The following is a 22492-nucleotide window of genomic DNA, read 5'->3' as shown; positions in this document are numbered from 1 at the left end:
TTGGCATTTTTCTCCGCGTTACTGGAAAATGCCTGGTACAGACAACTTGGCCGGATTTCCCGATACTAAGTTACAGCGTAACGGTGAAACGAATTATTTTGACGCGGGTGAAATAACGTTAATTGGGCGGCTGGTGAAAAAGTTGACGCGAAATTAGCAAGGCCCGACGAAATTAGACTGGTAACTTTCTTCTCTTTCGGATATCTCATTAAAATTGTTTAGTGCTTGCCAACTCTCGCAACGATATTACGGCCACCTCGTTAGCCGGTAGAATGGATAGCTACGTCGATGTACAATGACATTATACCCCGGAGAACCACAGCCCTGTTAAATAAAGCTCGCTTATGTTTTGACAAACTCAAGTACTCGAAATGAATAAGCCACGAGAAATTAAAACGAACAAAGTTGCGAGTTGACGCAAAAATGTCATACTTTCTAAAAACGTTGTCGAATAGAAAGCTGAAATTAATTTTAATCTGGCAGCCTTTGATTAAAACCTTTTCTTTTTCCATGTACGAACATTCGCCAACAATCCTCTGACCCTGTCGAACATTCGAGAAATCAATTTTCCTTACGCTATTCCGGCAGCGAAAAAACTTGTCCGCAACGTATTTTAACTTTCCGACGCTCAACCGTTTTTGATCTGACGATACTTTACAGTAGCACTTACAGTGGCTTGGAACCTGTCAAGAATTTATAAATACTATTATCTTGAAAATTTCCGTGGTAGTACGAAACGATTCCAATTCTCGGAGATACCATATTTGACTATACAAAGTAAATTTCATTATATGCGCGCGATAAAAACTTTTCTTGTTTCAGACTACTTTATATTCTAACATTTTTTCAGAAATTTCAAGTGAACTTTCGAGAGATGGTAATTTTTGTACACGTTTCACACACTGTTCTATGTATCCTGTGTCATCCGAGGATTACATTACGCAAATTTGAAGTTGCCACAAAATGATTATTTCGTGAATAAATTAGAAAAGACAAAAAGTAGTAGAAATTTGTAAACTTACACGAATATAAAAATGGCCGATAATTATACTCGTGATTTATACATATATGTAGTATCGTGGACGAAAAAAAGATACCGGGCGAACCATAAACAATGTCGCGAGAAAGCCCAAGTGGCGACAGGCCCAACAATGTATCGTGGGTCCTTCGATCGAATAGTTACGCGGAAAAGGCCCACGCGTGGTGGGCTAAGAGAAAAGACAAAGGGATGCTAAGGGAGAAAGGCGAATTAATGGTCAGTGTTAGTTGAGAAGTCAGAGAGTGTGAATCGAGAAGTCAAAGAGTGCGAATTCCGTTGTCTAGGGAGTGTGGACCGCGTGAGAGAGAGAGAGAGAGAGCGTTGGAACCGTGATAACGAGAGTTGCAAATTAATTATTTAGTTGTCTTAATTATAGTACGTTGTTGTATTTAGTTCACGTTAAATAACCATCGTTTCCTGTTTAACCAACATCTGTTTAATTAATTTTAAATAAACTAATTGTAGTAAAGATTCTACATATATATAAGTGAAATTAAGCGTTAACTGAAATTAAACGTAGAAAAAGACGAGTCGGCCATTGCAAGAACGTGGTCGATTCTTTCTTCTCTTCCTTTTTTTTTTTTTTTTTTTTTTTTTTTTTTTTTGGTGGGAACTATTAACAGCTCGAAGAAGTTCATGAAAGTAAAACACGACTTGCCGTCGTTATGAAAGGGGCGCATGGCATTAGCATATCATCGGCCTTGTGCGCGGTATATCTCCATGATAGAGCGCATCAAATATCGGTCGGCCGACGCGACGAGATTGATGGAATTTTCGAATCTCTTTTACTTCGAGTCTCTCTTTCTAGAAACCACTTTAAACTCAAGATTAAAATGCCCGATACGAGAACCGATAAAGATCGTTCGTTACGTATTGGCGAAACTTTCGTTTAAACTAGTTAATCGAGTGACCGTTCCAGGGAAAATATTAATGCGAATCGAAAGAAAATATAAAATCGTGAAATCAATCATATTTATCGAGAACTGATAGAAGAAACGGAAGCTTTCATTCTCTTCTTTTTTTTTTTTTTTACGACGAAATGCAAGAGAAAGAAACGAGATGTTGGGTGTTTGGGTGAAAAATCGACGAAGGAAGGTCCTGGTATCGAAAAACACGACGCGTTAGGTCGTTGAACGAAAGTAATTCTTGTATATTTGCCTGTAAAATATGAATCCGTGCACTCAACACGATGACGTAAACACTTCGCGAGGAATCGGGAAAGAAAAGAGCCACGAACGGGAAACAATGAAACCGCCAGCGTTCGAAGAGCTTTCCCGACATTGCAGCCTTCGTGTCCAGAGGAAATTTTCCAGAGAAAAGCAACGATCCTGTCCCGTCGACCCTTGTCTCGTTTAAACTTCCCAATCCCCTCTTCAGAAATAGTAACAGTTCTTGCTCATCTACATGCTGCTTTCCCTACTTTCTTTGCCCTTATCTCCGAGTCGCGTCTTCTATTTTCAGCAGTAGGGAATGAAAAATATTAAGCGGACCGTGTTGTTTGCCCGCCTCGGGGTTCGCGTGCCAGCTGAATTCCTTGCCCGTACATTACATGTTATGGCAGAATGTAGTTTAAAGGACAAAGTGAAAACCCGGCGTTACCAGAATCGCGAAGCATGTTCCTAAAGAAAATTGCATGCAATTTTCCCGAGTAGACGTTCTTATGTTAATGAGTTGAAAGGGTAGACGCGCAAACTAACAGTCGCGATACTTTGGAGTGGCGTGTCGTTGGAATAAACGCGTCGCTTCAGACACAAGAAAAAAAGGACGAGACGAAAGAAAAAGAGAGAGAAGGTAGTGGAGCTGAAGCGATTATACGCGTACTCGGTGTAACGACTTAAACGAACTCCAAGCAGACCGTTTAATTCATCAAATTAATCGGCCAATTATACGAGAAATTGCGTTAGCTTGAAAAGTTTCCGAGAAGAGTGGCGAGACCCTCGCGAAGAATTTCATTTAAAAACCGATAATTCGATTGTAGTCGGTGCCCCGAACTTTGATCGCACGGTAAAAAGTGTAACAAAATGGATTTCACTAACAGATATCGTTCGTTCTTTAAGTCCGTGGAAAGGTAGCGCGATTAAAAATTAGTTTTGTCGCGAGATGGGTGGACGCGACCCAAAACCAACTAAAAAAAAAAAAAAATACCAACTATATCCTATGATATAAATTTTAATTAAACACGCCTCTTAATATGGAGAAGCTTTAGAGATATTCCAGTAAAGCTAATTTAATTAATACTTTATATACATTGCAAGTTGATCGCGAAAGCTGTGCACGGGAAATTATCGCAAAAAGGATACAGCCTGCTTTGAAACGAGCATTATACAGTAGTACATTCGCGCAGATTAGTACGTCGAAAGCTAGCGTGGCACGTAATTTGGCTGCACGCCGGACTGATTCCGTACGTTTGAGATCGATCGATACGGTCTTCTATCTCGATTAGCCTTCACGCAACATATTCGCTTCGATCACGTTGCCAGTCTCGCCGGAAATATTATACGAGTTGGTAATTCGCGCCGAAAGACAGGAAGTCATTTGCAGCAACGAGCGATTTCGCCCTCTGTTTAACGATTAATTTCACAATTAGAATTCTAAACTCGAAAAGTCAAAGTCCAACTGGAGAATTTCATCGCTTTTCTTTCGCAATTTTCGATCGATCGGAAATTTCAATTGCCGAACTTAATAATCGAACATCAACGCGAAACGAATAACGAACGTTCACTGACGTGAAATGAACGTGTATGTGTACGTATCTCAATTACCGATAGCAACTTGCTTCAGTCGTCTGGGCAGAATGGCGACCGACGAACAAACCTCGAGATTATAGAAGGCAAAAGGCGCGGCGCGTTCGAGCACGACGCCAAAAAATAATCGATAAATCGAAAATAACATGACGGATAACCGATGCGTCTGTCCGCGATGCCTTCATCCATCGTGTCCTCTACCGTACGCGGAACCACCATACGACGAAGTGGCGCACGAAATCGACAACAACTTCATATCCGTGAAAATACCGAAAAACAGAGGGAAATTTGAACCCGAAGGTACACGGCAGCAACAAGACAAATCGAGCTTCGACTTTAATTGCGCGGATTCCGAAGGTACACTGCGGCTGTCCTTTGTCCTTTTCTTCCTTTATTTCGTCCAATATCTATTCAGAGGTACGCGCGTACGAATACGTGTTGGATAGTAGAGCGTGTGTTGCACAGGTGAAAAATGCAAGCCAGGTTGTACGAAAGTGCACGTGATACCGGATCAGAATCCACCGGCGAAAAAGCCCGAGGAAGAGATACTTTCGTTGAAGGCTATAAGGCACATTATGCCAAACGACAACCTAAAGAACACTCTCGAAATTGAATTTAAGGCGCCGCGAAATTACATTCCTCTGCCAGAACTCGGACCAACTCCTCCCATAATTGTACCGAAGCAGCCTATTTGGAGGAAGGGCAAGGCCACGCGCAAAAGGAACAAGTAAAATTCGCCATGAGAGAACGCAATTACGCTTCGTGCGCAACTTGGAGTCGTCCAAGAACATTTGCAGCTCGAGTAGGAAAAAGTAAGACAAAGATATATACGTACATATATATATGTGTGTGTATGTGTATGTATATAGATATATGTAGGTGTAAAGGGGTGAGTAACGTAGGTAGACATTTGGTCTATTAGTTTCGACGCACCGAATGAAACAAGATATGCCTCGATCGTGCCTGGTTTTTTTAGGTAAACGAGGTTTACCTCGATGGTGGGATACGTTTGGCAGAAAATCGGCTCTCTTTAGGGATTTACGAGTGACACGAAACTAAAGCGTTCGCCACTTTGTCGTAAACGCAAGGCCAGAACCGGGAGACCGAATAATGGAACGATAAATCACTAGCATTATATTCTTGCGCATCTTGGGGAACGATAAATCATACGGCGCACCGAAGGCATACGGACGCGCCGGTATTAAACGTTTTCGGAGCCATTGTCTTGCCTGCTGGCAACGGGGATCTTTTTAAGTCCTGCATTGCGTCTCATCCGCTTCAATGTATCACAGGTATCTACGATTAAACAGTATCGCTTCAACTTTAAGCTGCGGACGACACCGGTGTACAAGCTAAAAGCAAATCACCGTAACGCTAACTGTGCACGCGAGAGCAACGAAAAACCTGTAAATCTCGGTGGCAGGCGTTGAATTTCGAGGGAAGTTCGTTTCAATTACGATAATGGCCACGGCGAAACCATTACGAGATAGAGAGCGTCTTGCCTCTTCGCTGGAATTCGGTTTGATTAACAACCTTAACACAGAAGATTCGCGATAATAGGTCGTTAAAGTTTATCTACGATCCACGGGTAAACGAAGTACCAGCACGGATGCTTGTTTTTACGGGGACGTATATTTGCGTGGAACATGCGGATGTAACATCGGCGGGCAAGGAACAATGCAGATGCAGGGGAAATGGAACAATCGCGTTCGACGAAAGTTTCATGGAAATTCAGCGATTACGATGTCGGAACACGACGTTTCTCAATGGATTCGAAATATACTCCGAGAACAAAGCGAATCGAACCCTTGTAAAAGTTGGCAACGACAGATACAATAGTGCGTGCCCGAGTGCATACGTACGCTGTTTTTTGCATGCATCCACGTGTTGCTATACAAATTTCCAACGAATTTCAAAAGAGAGTTCTACGAAATATACGCACAGTTGACGGAAGTAAAATTTCATCGTGGCACGTATCGAACGTATCTACGTCATGCAGCGCGTGAATAAAATACGCTCTTTTCAGAGTGCATCAACGAGAACCGAAATAAAAATATTTGCACGCTCCTCTACGAGTCCCGTGTTTCGCTTAATGAAAATGTTCCCAATGCTGTAATATATTCTCCATCGCGGAACAAACACGCGAAATCGATGTCGATGATTATTATGTCCTTGAAAAACCTACATCCAAATGAACTCTTAATGTACGCCGTTCCCGATTAATTCCAAATTATCAGCAATTTCGGGCTAGAAAATTCGTTATCCCGTTTAACGAGACCTCCTCGATCGTCGCGTAACTAGCTTATCATCGAACCTACTCGTTCGGCAAATCTCGTGAGATTGCAATTTACACGGCCAACGTATCGATGTTAAACAGATGTATCGCTGTTTACTAGCGGTCTTACGAAGGAATAGCGACATAACGATCTTGCGTTTCGATGGTCTCGTTATTCCGACGCTCGACACTCCGATTCCAGCCAATTTTCCTCCGCTACTGCTCCCGATTATCCTTCGAAATTAAACCGAAATCGCGTTTCCTTTGCGCTTTGTATCCCGGTTAAACAGCTTAATTACGCATCAACGAGTGTCAAATGATACCTCAGAATGGTTTCCTCTACCAAATTGCGAGTGAACGAATACGATTCCTTGCAAAGACAACTTCTCGCGCAACAGCGATCGAGAATCCACGGGCAACGTTGGAAAGGAAAATTAGAGTAATTTACGGAGCAACCGATTGAAAAACCAGCTAGTATTCTCCTTCGTCTCAAAATCCGTCTCTCTGTCCGTGTTCCCCTTTATAAATATTTATTATGCGCAAACAAGAACGAGGAGTCCTGGTAGAAACCACGCACCGAATTCGATCGTGAAAGCATTTGCTTGTACTTTAAACGATCTTCCTCGGTATACCGTATAATTCAATAAAATTTGAATTTATTGTTTACGCTGCATTTCACGCGGCCCGAACTAGCAAGCGAAACGTTCTTGTAGTCACGATCTTTCGTTATTAGCGACGAACACGATCACTCGAAATTTAATCGATACACGAAGAAAGATGCTGATCGAAATGAAAGATAGCTACACATGGACGAAAAGCAAAGATTTGCGAAGGTTGGAACGTTGAGAATAGAGAGAAACGAAAGAATATCCGATCCATTGTATTCGTCGGGTCGCGCGATAACCAACTTTATCCGGACACGAGATTTCTCGCGGAAAATACACGACCCACTGATTCTGCGGCGTGCCGGGAATACGTTGAACCGGGGCTGAATTGACGTTTGACCAGCCCGTAGGCGATACGAAAATATACCGTAAATACGCTCCACTCTTACTCTCCCAACACCAGCCCTCTACTTCCTCTATTTTATTTCTTTCTTCCTTTTTTCCGCCTTCCGCTGTACACCGAGTTCGCTACGTGCCTCGGAAAAACGTTACCGCATTGCGTGACCCGTCTTTTCCGATCAAATCTCTGCCCTATGGTTAAATACGCGATAATTATCAACAACCTACAGAAACTCTGATTTCTCCCTAACCTCTTCCTAATTTATCCCTAATTTTTCTCTAATCTATTCTTTTCATCTGTCGATTCTAAAAATTTTATTATACGTAGGTACACGTGTGTATTGGTGTACTATGACGGACAAATTGCCATTTAATTCTAGTGTGAAGACTATCTTCGAATCTAGCGGTGATATTATCCAGCTGCTGAAATCAGCAGCGGGCCAACATCGGCAATTTTGCCGGCCAAACGCGAGACTACGCGATAGCAGCAACGAGCTTCGGTAAACAGATTAAACGCGCGTTCGACGAGTCACGCAGGTGAGCACCAATTGCGTTCATTATTAACGTAATCAGGTGCACCTGAGCCGCGCATGAATACGTTGCAACGCGACCAGTTTACGCTAACGGTTGCGAAAGGTATCGATATCGTTGGGAACGCGCGCGAACCAACGCGATGATTCGCACGCTCCATTACCGTAATTTCCCCGTGAAAGCAAAAAGGGACGAGCATCGATCCTCCGCAAAGTAGTCCACAAACGACGATACTAAGATTGTACAGAATCGTGGAAAGGATCGAATCTCGTTCCAATTTTCCATTGTTCGCGCACAAACCGAAAAGAACGGAAATTCGATGAAAATTGTAAAAGAATAACAGCAGAGATGTAAGCAAATGGAAGAAGGTTCTTTCGTTCTATCGGGACCAAGCATCGTCTGGTGAAATTTTGGTTGAAAATTTGCCAGAAGAAGGTGTAGGATCCAGGATCCTACGTTCGCACAATGTTATAGTGGCTCCTATTTTCGCCTCTCGTACTTCGTCTTCTCCACATCCTTTACGATTTCGTCGTCGCTTCTAACGGCTAGGGAAACAGGGCCGAAAAGACGGTACGGTGAAACAGAGGGAGAGGAAAGTTCTAAGCACGAGGCTACATTTGCATTTCTCGACACTTAGGTCCGAGCGGCGCACCGACGTTATGCAAATCTTAATTCGCCTCACTAGAAAACTCGTAAAATTACCGAGCTTTTCCGCAATAAAGCCTCGAATAACTTGCACGCCTTTGATCTTTGCCCATCTAGGCCACGGTGTCTACCATCTTTCCAGGAAAGTGATGCCACGATTATCGTCTGACGATAGATGACGATCGTCGTTTGCGAATCAACTGTTAATGGCTATCGTTTGATATTAAAACGAAATTGCAGAACCACGCGTCGAGGATTCGCGTTCAACCGTCCATTTGTAAATTCGATCTTCGTATTTCGACGTTAGCTAATTGATAGCCGCGATGCAAGGAACCATGATATTTGATCACCGCTTAATTAAACTACGCGATGCAGACGTAAAACTCATTAACAATATTGCACAAGTTGTAACCAACGGAATCCTACGTAACGATAAAACCAATGTATATAGCATATTAAATGTGTAGTTTTTCATTAAAAGCAAATGCGTGATAACATTCGTTATGCAGTTCCGATTTATCAAATAACGTTGAAACGATGAAAGATAAAACAATGACACGAGAATATGCTATCGGATTTCGTTAAATTTCGAAATACGAGAAAACTGTGAAATATAAATAATTTTTCCACGCGTAATATACAATGTTTTTAAAAAAGATAGAACGGGATAACGTTCGTTCCTAACAAATTTGTTATTAATTTATAATATTCCCGCAGTTATAATTTTCGAACATACGACTCGGTTAACTGATTTTCCGGAAAAGATTCGAGATTTTTAATTAAATTAAATGAAATTGATTAAATAACATAGGGGGAACAAAAATCGCTTTGTTACAACGGTGAATATAACAGATTATAAATACAATTTTGTTATTTTTAATCTTCGAGATATCCTCCCAAGTCCTCTAATATATCGTAAATACATACATACGTATAGATATAGAATATCTGATACGAGTTTATGCACTTGAAAAAGTTCGTGTTAAACGTACCATTATCGACGTTGTAACAAAGATTAAGGAAACGTGCAAGAATCAAGTCTCGCGGAAATGAACGCGAAATAGGACCGTTTTGGACAATGGTATGATGCACGTTTTACGCGTATATAAACTTACCGAGTGGCTCATTTAACGGCGAAATATCTCGAATAATGGTGACACAAAATGTTTCAACCAGAACATTTACGCTATTACGTTCCGTGTTAAAGTTTATTACCTCCAACCCAGGAATTCGAGGAAAGCTTCGCTTTATTAACACGTAATAATACTGCTATGTTAGTTTTTCTTTGATAGAATTTCCAAAGATATACGAGATAATTTAATGGAATATTTGCGTACACTAAACTTCTGAAATATAATTTTCGAATACAAATATTAACACAGTCAAAAGCTATTACATTTAGTTAACCATCGTGTTAACACCATATTGCGGTAAAAAGGATAAAAGATATTTATCCAGGTATAACGTAAAGTGGGAACTAAATTATCGACTGATAGTTCCTTCCATATCCTTAGGAGGTAAGTATAGATCACGGAAAATCTATTTTACTTGCACTTCGAATAAGGTACGATATGGAACAACGAATTATTATTATTATTCCTGTACTTCGTTGGTACTGGTATTTTATAGGATTTCATGTAAAGTGTTTTAAGCGAATGCAATGGGTGTAATATATTTAATCCAACCACTGAAGTTATAATTGAGAATAAAATTTTAAAGTGCTGCAGATAATATTATTTAAATTGCGTACGTAATTATTTAAGATTAAATTTAAATTTAAAGACGTAAATTATTGTATATAAATTGAATTTACATACGTAGATAATCATAAAAGATCATAGTAAAAATGATTATAAAAATAGATTAAAACAAAGTTACACAGATAGTGTACCTAATAGGTATATTCGACCTAATAGAGTAATTTATGTAATCGTTTTTATTTTCACCTTAGTGATCTGACCAAGCTTTATTAAAATTTGAAATAATTTATATTTTATAATTTAATTGTATTACATATAGACTATATGTATACGAATAATTTATGTATGTATAGCATATATATTGTGTATTCTTTAAGTATGTACTTGTTGCTTATGGTCCAATAAAAGACTAATATAAATGCGTACTTACGTCTGCCTTTGTTGTAATAAATCAAACGTTGTCAAATCTGTATTCACAATGATCAAATGAACTGTTCATCGTTCGTAATGTGTACACTGCAAACCCCCATTCTTTCGAAGCCATTATTGTAATCAATGATCTGTACAAAAGAAAACCAAACATTTAAAATAAATATATAAAATTAAAACTAATTGTATTAAAATAAATCAATAACTGAACTAAAATTCTGTCTCATAAAACTCATAATAATACAAACTATTAATAGTACTGAATATCAAATAAAAGACAGACGAAATCCAAACACAAAAATGTATGATAGGAATTATACAGTTTCTTTATAATAGTATTTAACAAATGATTAAATAAATACGTGATAATGAAACAAACCTAATACTAAACAAAGATAGAATTGCACGGAGAATACTATCAGGTGTTTCGTAGTAAAAATGATTTCAAAAAGCGTGATACTTCTTGACGTCTCGATTTTCGACAGCAAAGTGGTGTCTCACGCCGTAGCGTCGCCTAGCTGCTTTCCTATTGGTTGGAACAGAATGGTTTCTCGTTTGATTGAAGCAGCGCGCAAATTCGAAATATTGTACGCCATGAAAACTTTTTCAATTAACAAAATATGGCAACCTCGAATCAAATAGCCGTAAGAAATTTGTAGTGTTTTGTTTCTTGCTCGACATAAGACGTACACGAATAGACAATTATTTGGAAAAGTCAAGTGTTCCAACAAATATTATAATAATATTATACAACTGTGGCTATATTATCTATATAATATGTATATATAATATAATACAATGTTAAATAATATAACAATACAAAATTGTGAAAATTTAAAACAAGATTTTTCAATAGTGGAATATAAATTTGGATTTGAATTCGAAAATTTGAATTTGAATTAAAAATTTCTGTATTTTATCTTTAAGGTTACCTACGAACGGTAAGTAGCATATGTTTCTTTCCTTCAGTTCTCAGTTACACTGTAAAATTGTCACAATACATAATATCTCATCCATTTTTGATGCACAATTTTTACAAATTACCATAATGATACAGGTTGATCAACTGATCATTATCATTTACACGTTTTACTTTCACAAATCAAGCGCAACAACAGCGACTTCTAAAATTCAAATGGTCCATTATAAAACTATATTTGCAACTAACAGTTACAAGCATCATAAAACCAATTATTACGCGGCATTTGACTAAACTAATTTAAGACACTCCGAAAAGAATAAGATCGCTAAAACATTTCAATTCAGGTTTCGTGTTTGGAACTATTAAAACTTTTCAATAAATTCATCTACCCTGCTTTTCGAAACGACTAAATAGAGGACGCACAAGGCAGAATCGCAAGTCTACAGCTGTTTTTTGATTGGACGAAGGAGAAACTTTAATTTTTCTATCGAGTCTCCTTTGTAAGGAAGCCGATTGTACTTCCTTTCTCAAAATCCAGTTCGTTGAATGCAAATTTTACATTTGAAAGCAAATTCGTAACAAAAACTAGAATCTAATGCGAATGATTGAACTCTTTATCTTTCTTGATATAATAAAAGTTTGATTATCCCTTAATCCACACCCTACAGATATGACATTATATCTTTATATATTGGCATCACTGATGCTTCTTTCCAGATGGTTTCTCCAGTGACTAATTCGTAATAGTCAAAGTTGGAAAAGAGTGGTTTTAAGCCGGTGCATGTTCCTGAAATGAATTTTTAAACTTTGGTAAGGGTATGATTGAAAACGGAAGAGATTTTGTACTTGAACAATGTTCATTTTCACATCGATAATATTATTCGTTTATCCGATGTTTACTTGAAAACACTCCTCCCGTTAAGCATCAATAATTCGAAGAATTTAAAGCAAAAATTGTTAAACACTCTCTCTTCTAATTAAATTGCATTCGAAAAAATGCATCCAGTGTGTGTGTAGAATGTATTACAATTGTGTTTGGTCATCAGTTACACATCCACTCACATGTCTATGATATTGTTATGGGTGTGCTTGTTTGACACACTCATTCTGTTTTTAAGTTATTAAGTCACTTAAGTTAAGTGCATTACACTCGAACTTACGATATTGATCGGCGAATTAGAAATATAGATGATTTAAGGAACGATCGTGCTAGAGTGCATACAAACTTGGCACAAAATTATTGCTCACAAAGTACGTATTACTCGTAACGATCTAGTCAGAGAATTAATCTATCAAAACGATGCTGATGAATGACTCAACAAAGAATCACCGCGCGAAATTCCTGAAAATATACGAACTTTTCTTTTATGTTTGTTGGAAGAAGTAGTTTGCATCTTCTGCTAAAAATTAATCTTGTTAACCCCACATTTAGTATTTCGTTTGTTTAATTGGCTATGCACTTTGTTTTGCACTCATTATGCGGTTGATTTAAAAGCAAACTTTTATTTTGTAGAGGAAAAGAGATTGCAGCTTTAAGTTAAAAGCTTCAACCTTCATTGGAATAGAAATTACATAATGACAGAGTATAAGCTTGTAGTTGTGGGAGCTGGAGGTGTTGGCAAATCTGCGCTTACAATCCAACTAATACAAAATCATTTTGTAGACGAATATGATCCTACTATAGAAGACTCTTATAGGAAACAAGTAAGTTTTTATTATAAGCAATGGAAATAGTTATCTGAGAATATATTTGTATAAAATATTTTGTAACCTACAGGTAGTTATAGATGGAGAGACATGCCTTTTAGACATATTAGATACAGCTGGTCAAGAAGAATACAGTGCAATGAGAGACCAGTATATGAGGACTGGAGAAGGATTTTTATTAGTCTTTGCTGTAAATTCTGCTAAAAGTTTTGAAGTATGTTGATCTGCTTTCTTAAAATTGTTATGTTTTTTTTGTGAAAATTATGAAAAAATGCTTGCGTATGTTTAATGTTATAGGATATAGGAACATATAGGGAACAAATAAAAAGAGTTAAAGATGCAGAAGAAGTACCAATGGTGCTGGTAGGGAATAAATGTGATCTTCAGCAATCTTGGGCAGTAAATATGACACAAGCAAGAGAAGTTGCCCGTCAGTATGGTGTGCCTTTTGTTGAAACTTCAGCTAAGACTAGAATGGGAGTAGATGATGCTTTTTATACCTTGGTAAGTAATGTTACATGATTAATTACACATTTTACAAGCAAAATAGAAAGAAACATTATTTATGATAAATACAGCAAACAAAAATTTATACTATATCTATGCTTTTATTGGGTTACTACTAATAAATTATAGGTGAGAGAAATACGGAAAGATAAAGAACATAGAGGTAAAGAAAAAAAGAAACGGATGAAGACAGGTAACTCAAGCCGTAGGAAACATCGGTGCTGTTTGCTTTAAATCACTGAATAATGTTAATTCTCTCATTTGGTATGTTAATATGGAAATAGAACGCAAAAAACATTAGATTATGTTCACTTTACGCACATTTTTGCAGCTTCCTCTATAGAATATTGTAATAAATTACAAGCACAATTTTTTCTATACATTGGGAGGGATAAAGAACAAAATATATAATAGTATTGTATTATATCACATACATTTTTACTCTTGAAGATAAATTTCATAAAATACATTATTTGTTCAACAGTCTGCCATATAACTCTTAATATTCCATTAGCAGAAAAATTTTAACCCTTGATTGCGTAGAATAGTCAGTATCAAAAAAATATTTTCTAGGCCATCCACTTCTTTCATTATATTAGACATGGAAAAAGTATTATCTAATCAAAGAATTCTATTAGTATTGTGGATGGAAAAAATATGTCATTCATTAAATTTAATAAATTCCATTTTATATATTTTATTTAGATAGTTCATAATTTTTTAACTTATTAATTAAATATGTTTTTATTGTGTATTTTTTCATTTTAGTGTGCATAATAAAAGATTACATTTTCCTAAACAAAAAGATACAAGCCATAAAACTCAAAAAACTAAAACGTGGATAACTCATTTTGTGCTGTGATGAAGTAATTTTAAGCATGCCATGCTAGTTAGATATTACTGTAATTAAGTATGCAATTTTTACAAAAACGCCTATTTGCTATTTTAATAGTACATAGTTGGCGTTTTCTTTTTTTTTTTTAGTGCAATTAAAAACGTATACTTGAGACTTCTTATATCTGTAGAAACTAACAGGATAAGTTGTTAATTTCTATAGCAATGTTTTTATACGTTTGCAGTAGGGAATGATTGGTAGATATGAAGTTATTCTGATTATTGTATAAATATAAGCGTCATTTTTATCGATCATTGTTGTTTCCATGTATAATAAAAAAAAACTTATAAAAACTATAATTTTTTTTAGGGATTATATTGCAAACCAGAGTGAAAGTTTCCATTGATATTTGAATGTCTATTATCACCTGTATGTAATAATAATGAGATATCGCATTTTGCCACATCTTTTTATCTCTTCATCTTATCATTTTCATGTTATCTTAGTCACGATTGTATTACGAGAAACGTATAATTTTAAGGCATTATAAATATCAATTGTAAACTTTTATTGTAATCATAAACTTTAATATTTGTTCAGACAATAATGCCATCACATTTCAACGAGACATGTATGTATAACATAAAGGATCCATTTTTTCTATAAAATCTATATCGAAATATTTAATGGGATATTTAAGATCATACTTGTACGATCGTGTCTCGGGTCTAACTGAATTTTGAACAATCAAGGGTTAAATACTTTGCTGAATGATTTAAATAGTACAATTTGCAAATATTCTTATATGTATGTAAACGCGCAAATTTGTAATACTAGCTTTTTCAAATGTCGAAGATATATAAAATTGCACAGCATAGGTGTTATTATGTAGTTCAAATTCATAATAAAACTTTGTACAAAACGTGTTCTTTATATTCATTCTATCTTGAATGATTGTCATTAAATATTAATTATTATAAGTCATCTATGCTGTTTGGTTTTATAACATTGAAAGAGCAATCAACAAATCGTTGTTTGATCAATTTTATTCTTACGATGTGTATATATATCGAATAATGTTATTCAAATCAAATGGTACTAATATTGAAAAATTAAATTTCTAAATCAAAATTCATGCGTCTTTATCATATGTAGCATGTTTAGTGTCAACTTTGATGCTCACGCGTATTGGGAAACATTAAACGCATAACACTGTTTAATATTTTTTTATTCTTTTATTCAAAACATATTGTCCAATGAAAAAAATATCATATAAGTATACACAATAAGTACAAATTATAAAAAGCAATGTTTCTTTCTTATTTAATACATACACTAAAGTGTACTAATTCAATAGACCGCATATATCGGTGGATAGGAACGTAAACGTAAAAGAGTATGATTGAACTCCAATGTTCACGGATTCGGTATGATATTCACGTTTAAAGATAGGGCAGAAAATAAATTTATAATGGTTCGATATATTTCACCCATTATTTAAAATAGCCTTATTCAAAAATATATACTTCATAATCGTAACATAATACCACCATTTATACATTAATCGAATGTTAAAACACATTTTAATGTGTCAATGTCATTGTGGATATACATCTTAGTTTTTTAACTTGATATTTAATATATATTTTTGTTAACAGATTTTCTAAGAATTTTTATATTAACTGATTAGGGTCTTAAATTTAACACAATATTCGTCATTTAATGGCATGGTAAAAATATTGCAACGATACAAATGTAATAATTAGTTTATAAAATAATTAAAATTAATAAAAAATCATTTATACGTATAAGAAATATAGTTTCTTAACCTGCTTCAATTACCATTAATTATTAGAAAATTTATCAAGATAATATTTATTTTAAGAAATTGGGAAACTATATGTAGAACACAATATTTTTGGTTTAATTTGCATTTATTTTCGAGCACCTAAGTAAATATAAAATCGTTATACGCCTATATGATTTTGTATGTAACTATATCACTGTCATGGTACTGTTTACTATACGTAAAAGCTATCTTCTAATTACATACGAAATGGTAAATATAGGCTTGTGTGTATACAGTAATATATATATATATACATATACATGTATATGTATGAATGAACGTGTGTTTGGATGTGTGTATGTATACATATATATATATGGCACATCAGTCTGTACGTTTACTTAAACCACTTATGAGTAATTATTAAATACTACCATGTATCTGTCGACAAATCTTATGAATTGTTTTGTTACGTTTGGCATTATTCATGGCGGATGGCTTTAGCACTACCGTATCATTTCCATGTATTTTTGTTTATGTTTGCTTAACATTTCAGTCACGGTCACTAATTGCTTTATTGTTGGCTGGAAAAAGGAAGCATTGTTCATTTACAAATGAATATTGATATGATCGTAAGTGTCTAAAGCGTCTAAACATATAAATCATAAAACACACCTGGGTTTTCGATAAAACTTGAAGTTCTTTTAAATGAGAAACACAAATATGATGCAAGGTTGCCAAATCTCTTGCTGTATCTGAAACGCAACTCCTATTTCTTGGATCTGCACCTTCAGATTCTGGTTTTTCGGTTACATTCTACAATATAAACTCAAATTATTTTAAATTCATATTTACTTATATATTATGCAACATTTAAATGCATACTTACAGATAACTGATCCAAGAAAACAACCATTCTCTCTTTGTTTTTAAGAATAAACGGATTAACTACCTCCATGTATGGTTCTTTTCCACCAAATTCTACCAAATTAGCCAGATTTTGTAAACATTTTGCAACCATCACAAGTGATCTGCAAAATTATTTAATGAGAATTAAAGAGCAATTTATTCAGTTGTAAAATTTCTTACGTTTAATATAGACCTACCCTACCTTGCAGCAGCTGGAGGTGGTGGTTCAGCTATTAAATTAAATGACCTAGGATTCAATATGGCAGGGCAAAGTAGACGTAAAAATATAAATCCACTGACTACTCGCGTTCTGACTAGTCTTTCATGTGGCCATTTGGCAACAACTGCTCTTTGCAAACATCCACAAATATATCTCAAGGTCCTTGGACATGCATCAGGACTTGTAAAAATGCTTAACGTCACTTCATCTAAAACCTAAAATAATATTGATTGCAAATTTCACAATCACTTGGAATAATTTATATTTATATTGTAATATTGTATTAAACTATATTTATTTATATATACATATATATACCTGTAGTAAAAATTCGGCATTACTGCAAGCATCCTCAGGAGAATCCATTTTTGTTGGATTTAATTCACAGCTCTGTTTACTTTCGATCAATTTTACTATGGTGTCGCGTAGCGCGGCTTTCAAAAAGGAAGTGCACACAGATTTCATATATAAATCCATTAAAGTAGTCGTAAGGCTAGCAGCTCTAAAAAGTGTTGGCGTTTCATCTTCTTTGTCCACCTAAATAAAACACCTTTAATAAGAAAGACACTTTTTCTTTAGAAGTGTAAATATAGATGAACATACTTCTGCTTGGTTTAATGATCTCAAGAGGTCTGCTTCTTTTCTTTCATGCCTAAAGACATACATTTTAAATTATAATGTTACCCATTAAATGAGAAGCGAAATATTTAATATGTTATACATTTTTGTTTATACCTAAATATTCTAAGTAAACTATTTGCCAATGGTACTCTATCCAAGTGACACACATCTGCTAATGCCCTAACAACATGCAATTCTGGATCCAATAATAGCTGTTGTAATGGACTATATTCCTCAGGAGGCATCGCTAAATCGTGTCGATACCTGCAATGTAACAAATACATAAAACGTACGCAAACAATTGATAAATATTTTGATTATATTTCTACCTTATTCGTAGACGAAGTACACCCCATTCACCAATCGGGGTAAGTCCTGACAACGGATACCATTCGTCCATTTCTTCCCCATTCGTCAAGCTCGCCAATTCAACTGTCAATTCTGCAACTTCCGTATCTTTGCTGCGTTTTCCTTTATTGTACAATGTTAAAGAAAATGACATAACATCCGGTGGTACATCCCTGTAGAATAATTTATGATAAATGTCATTCAAACATATAAATATCTAAAAGGGCAGATCATATACGTACTCTAAAATGAATTCTTCATCCCAAATTGGATGTGATCCAGTCTTAACTTTTGTGCGGGCGACTTTTACATTATTTAGAGCCACTATGATGAATGGATTCGGTACTAGCTTATATGGAAGTCTATGAGCGTCTAAAATATGCAAATGTAATGAACGCAATTCACGAAGACGAGCAACCTTTGGAGCACGAGTAAGTTGTGATACACATAATGGTTTCAAGGCATTAATCCAGTCTAAAGCATTCTCTGAATTTGGAGCAGCCAAATATGTTATCGTGGCCAAACATGGTAAAGCACGTTCGACTAATTGAAAGCAATGAGGTCTATCAAAGACGCTTTCATGAACCTAAAAAAACTACATCTCAGAAAAGAACTTTAACAACAATTTAGTTATTATAACTCTTACATAATATATAATTTTTAAGGTGATTTGCTGTTAATGTTAGTACAATTACATACATAGAACATATATATTTTAAAGATAAGACAGTCTGAAAACTGACATGATCATGTAGAAAAATGAAATTTATTTTAATTATAAAACTCGATCTACCTGGTATAAATAAGCACAGCTTAAGTCGATAAGACCTTTAGGTTTGGTTCTTTTTGGATTGTCATATAAATACAAATGAGTATCAGTTGCATCTACTAAAAGTACAAAATACAATGCTTTCCACTTTTTATTCTTCTCTGATTTTTTTTCTAGATATCCTTGCATTTTTATCCCTTTATTTTTCTTTGCTCCAGATTGTTCACGACATTCTCTGAGAGTTGCATATATCTTTTCCGCATGTTGCACCTCTCTGTTGACTCTTACACTACCATCAGGCTCAGTCACCATTGCTTGAACTAAAGTGTGACCTTCAACTATTTGTTCTTTCCGATATCTAGAAACAACATTTTCGTAATAATCTAAGAATTTCAAAATCTTAAAGATTTATAACAAACATACCTGTTTATAACAGCATCAAGACATTCAAAAGTTCTACCACCCATAAGATAACGTACACCTTTCTTTTCAATTCTAAATCTTTGAATTTGATTGTTTATATGAAAGAAGAGGGAATAATCACCAGGGCTATTGTCTGAAGGCCTGACCTGAATAGCGTGAAATAAAGAATTATTATTTTTAAACATTAAATATTTATAAGAAGCTATATAACTTACCAAGAAACTACCAGGTCCTGCCTTCACCAACATGTCAACAGCTTCACTTTTAGTGACATTAGGATGAAACCAGGAAAATACAGTATTAGGATCAATGGAGTCATCTAAATCCTCCACTAATTCGCGAAAAATCAAGCCTTGTTCACCAGTTCTATGCGCAGTAACCCATAACCAACCATCTCCCATATCATTATGCACAAAAAATATGTCACCCTTCTGGAAGCTTAACTCATCTGTGTCGGGCATTTTTGTATATGGCAGTATTGCAACTATTCGTTTCTTATCGTTCACTGGTTCAGGAGGTGGAGTAGGATGTATAAGTCTTTCTCTCTTTAGAAGATCAGAGCAATGAGTATAATATGCAACAAGGTCTGACAAGCTATTGAACTGTCTGCCTCCTATAACAAGATACATATTATTTTACAAATCAGTTACAATTATAATTATTCATTTCATTTACATGTTTACCATACCAATATAATAATCTCCACACACAGCTGTAATTCTAAAATGATTAATGCCAGTTCTGCCCAGATAGGACAATACATAACTTCCAGGCTTCCTATCGCTTTCACGTACTAAATAACTACCCATTTTACTTGCATCCCACAGTCTTTCTTCTGCAGTAAATCTATCTAATCTACCATGATACCATCTGCAAATTATTCGTCTATTAAATTTTCTATTCTTTGAAAAAACTTTTCTATTCTAAAAAACAATGTTTTCATTAGAAATTAAAATCTTTTATTGATATTAAATCTTACTGATTCTCTGGTGGAGCTGTTAATAGTGTTGCATTAGCACTATCAGGCTCTTCAGTGTCTTGAATATCATCTGGTATATTTTCAAGAAAAGGATCAAATTCATTTTCTGCATTCATTGATTCATTTTGTCCACCATCTTCGCTACCAGTGCTAGGAGAACCTCCTTTGCTATTATGATCCATCTAAAAACATAATTATATATAAATAAATATTAAATATTTCATGCAAAAACTTATAAGCATTTCTTTCCTTTTATCAATTCTATAATAAGAATATTTGATAATTATTTTTCATAGTAATCATAGCTTAATAGTACGACAATATCTTTGTTTCTATTATAGCGTCACATTATACATCATACTACTCTAAACATAGCATATATTTCTGTCAACAAGGCATAAATATCATGTGTAAATATTTACTTATAATTCCCCCCATATCCATGGGTTTTTATATCTTCCTTTAATACGTGCAGATACTTATCGAAAACATTGTCTATAAATAATACCGTAAGCATCTTTCCGTCGAAAAATTTAAAAAATAATCATTAATCTATGAAAACTTACAATACTCTGCAAGCTATTACAGATTTTCAAACATATGATTTCAATTTATTTTTTCTTATTTAACTATTGGTATTTTCAGCGATAATACGATGACGAATGAATAATCTATGATGAATAATACCCGTAAGTACCTTAGCACTGTTGGACACGCTTGGACCTCCTCGCACAAATTCTGCCATTTTCGGTTCACATGCACTCCTTCATACACACGATTATGAAAAAGAAACTAATAGTATTAATTGAACGGCATCCGTTTTATTGCGATCCTCCTTACCACGATTATTTACAAAAGTAAGCTGTTATTGATATAAAATGTATTGACGTTTCTCGGCAGCCATTTTACTACTGCACGCGTTGATCGCGGAATATAGAGATATGCAGCGAGTACTTTTTACCGTATGAAGTTCTTAAATATTTTTAAATACCGGCAACATGTTTTTACAGTTATCCGTTTATCGTCTAATTGGGTGATAACTTTATATATCGGACACGATACGGATCTCTTAAAAGCACTTTTATAAATAATATACCATTGACAATACGCTAATATAGATAGCCAATGTCTTGATAATAACAATTGTTCGTATTATATTAAATATAACACTATTCTCGTAATAAATGTCAATTTTTCTGTAAATCGTAACATGAAGACAATTTAATTTAGAATAAATTTTGGTAGATTTTTAAACATTTGTTCACCAAACAGCTACTAGTTCCTTCTTGAATCTTTTTCGTTTGTTGCGTATTCGCCTTTTATCATAGCAAATTTTTGTATTGTAGTTTTGATCGTAGTTTTGGTTTGCATTTAGTCAGTAGTTAAAGTAAATGTCATTCGTATGGGAAGTGATTTCGTATAACAATTTTATGTAACAATTTATCATCGTTCATAAATCGTAATGGTAAGATCGTGGATTCGTAAAATATAAAATGTATATATTGTGAATAGTCGAATACATGACTATAAACAACCGGTGACTTTTGTCATAACCTCTTTGATACTTATACAGAGTTCTCTAAATCGAGCAATTTTTTCTAAAGTTTATTTACGGGGTTGGACATGCAGTCTGCCCTATTTAATTTCCAGAGTTTGCTGACAGTTATTTTGCTATTGATATGTACCTGTACTTACGTTAGATCTATCGTACCCAGTTTATTGGACAGTCGATTAGGAAAAGTTGGGTATGTATATTTTGTCAACTTTAAAAAATATTATGTATATTGAATATATATGCATTAATACTAACGTGTAATAATTAGTTTTCAAGGTACTCTTTGGAAGTGTGCCAGGATTGGTGAGAGAAAAAGTCCATACGTGGCAGTGGGTTGCCTTTTTATGGCTTTCAATATCTTATTTTGGTCTTAATATTTACATATGGATTACAAACTATCAAAAAATATTTCAATCAATTGCGTATAATTTTACACTAATTACAGATATAATGGATTTTAATGTAAATAAGCTTAAGTTTAACCTAAAATGAAAGGAAATAATTAATATTTTGGCTACTTGCACGGTATGTTTTATTTGTC

General features: G+C 35.0%; 3 protein-coding genes across 5 annotated transcripts; 2 read left to right on the top strand and 1 right to left on the bottom strand.

Moving 5' to 3' along the window:
* The first annotated feature begins 11944 nt into the window (after positions 1-11944).
* On the top strand, positions 11945-15558 carry LOC126918679 (ras-like protein 1). 2 transcript variants are annotated; one of them, XM_050726849.1, is made up of 5 exons: positions 11945-12099; positions 12803-12993; positions 13067-13210; positions 13294-13500; positions 13633-15558. In XM_050726849.1, exons 2-5 carry the CDS (start codon positions 12865-12867, stop codon positions 13735-13737), a joined length of 585 nt encoding a protein of 194 aa, XP_050582806.1. In that variant the 5' UTR covers positions 11945-12099; positions 12803-12864; the 3' UTR covers positions 13738-15558. The 2 variants fall into 2 exon arrangements, with proteins under 2 accessions (XP_050582806.1, XP_050582807.1); XM_050726850.1 differs by lacking the exon at positions 11945-12099 and adding an exon at positions 12111-12540.
* Positions 15559-16253: 695 nt separating this feature from the next.
* Positions 16254-21492, bottom strand: LOC126918672 (ras GTPase-activating protein 1). Of its 2 annotated transcripts, XM_050726828.1 has the most exons (15): positions 21094-21490; positions 20397-20578; positions 20106-20287; positions 19633-20030; positions 19418-19563; positions 19019-19352; positions 18468-18811; positions 18207-18398; positions 17992-18141; positions 17860-17908; positions 17575-17793; positions 17239-17471; positions 17017-17158; positions 16803-16943; positions 16254-16711 (listed from the first exon to the last, which is right to left on the bottom strand). In XM_050726828.1, the coding sequence occupies exons 1-15, from the start codon at positions 21139-21141 to the stop codon at positions 16634-16636; spliced, it is 2838 nt and encodes a 945-aa protein (XP_050582785.1). In that variant the 5' UTR covers positions 21142-21490; the 3' UTR covers positions 16254-16633. The 2 variants fall into 2 exon arrangements, with proteins under 2 accessions (XP_050582785.1, XP_050582786.1); XM_050726829.1 differs by lacking the exons at positions 16254-16711; positions 16803-16943 and having other exon boundaries at positions 17234-17471; positions 21094-21492.
* Positions 21493-21692: 200 nt separating this feature from the next.
* Positions 21693-22472, top strand: LOC126918682 (protein kish-A). The gene is made up of 3 exons (XM_050726852.1): positions 21693-21861; positions 22026-22141; positions 22220-22472. Exons 1-3 carry the CDS (start codon positions 21859-21861, stop codon positions 22323-22325), a joined length of 225 nt encoding a protein of 74 aa, XP_050582809.1. The 5' UTR covers positions 21693-21858; the 3' UTR covers positions 22326-22472.
* The last annotated feature ends 20 nt before the right edge of the window (positions 22473-22492 follow it).

This window comes from Bombus affinis, chromosome 7 (assembly GCF_024516045.1).
Source record: "Bombus affinis isolate iyBomAffi1 chromosome 7, iyBomAffi1.2, whole genome shotgun sequence".
NCBI lineage: Eukaryota > Metazoa > Arthropoda > Insecta > Hymenoptera > Apidae > Bombus > Bombus affinis.
This window is presented reverse-complemented; position numbering and strand designations above follow the sequence as displayed.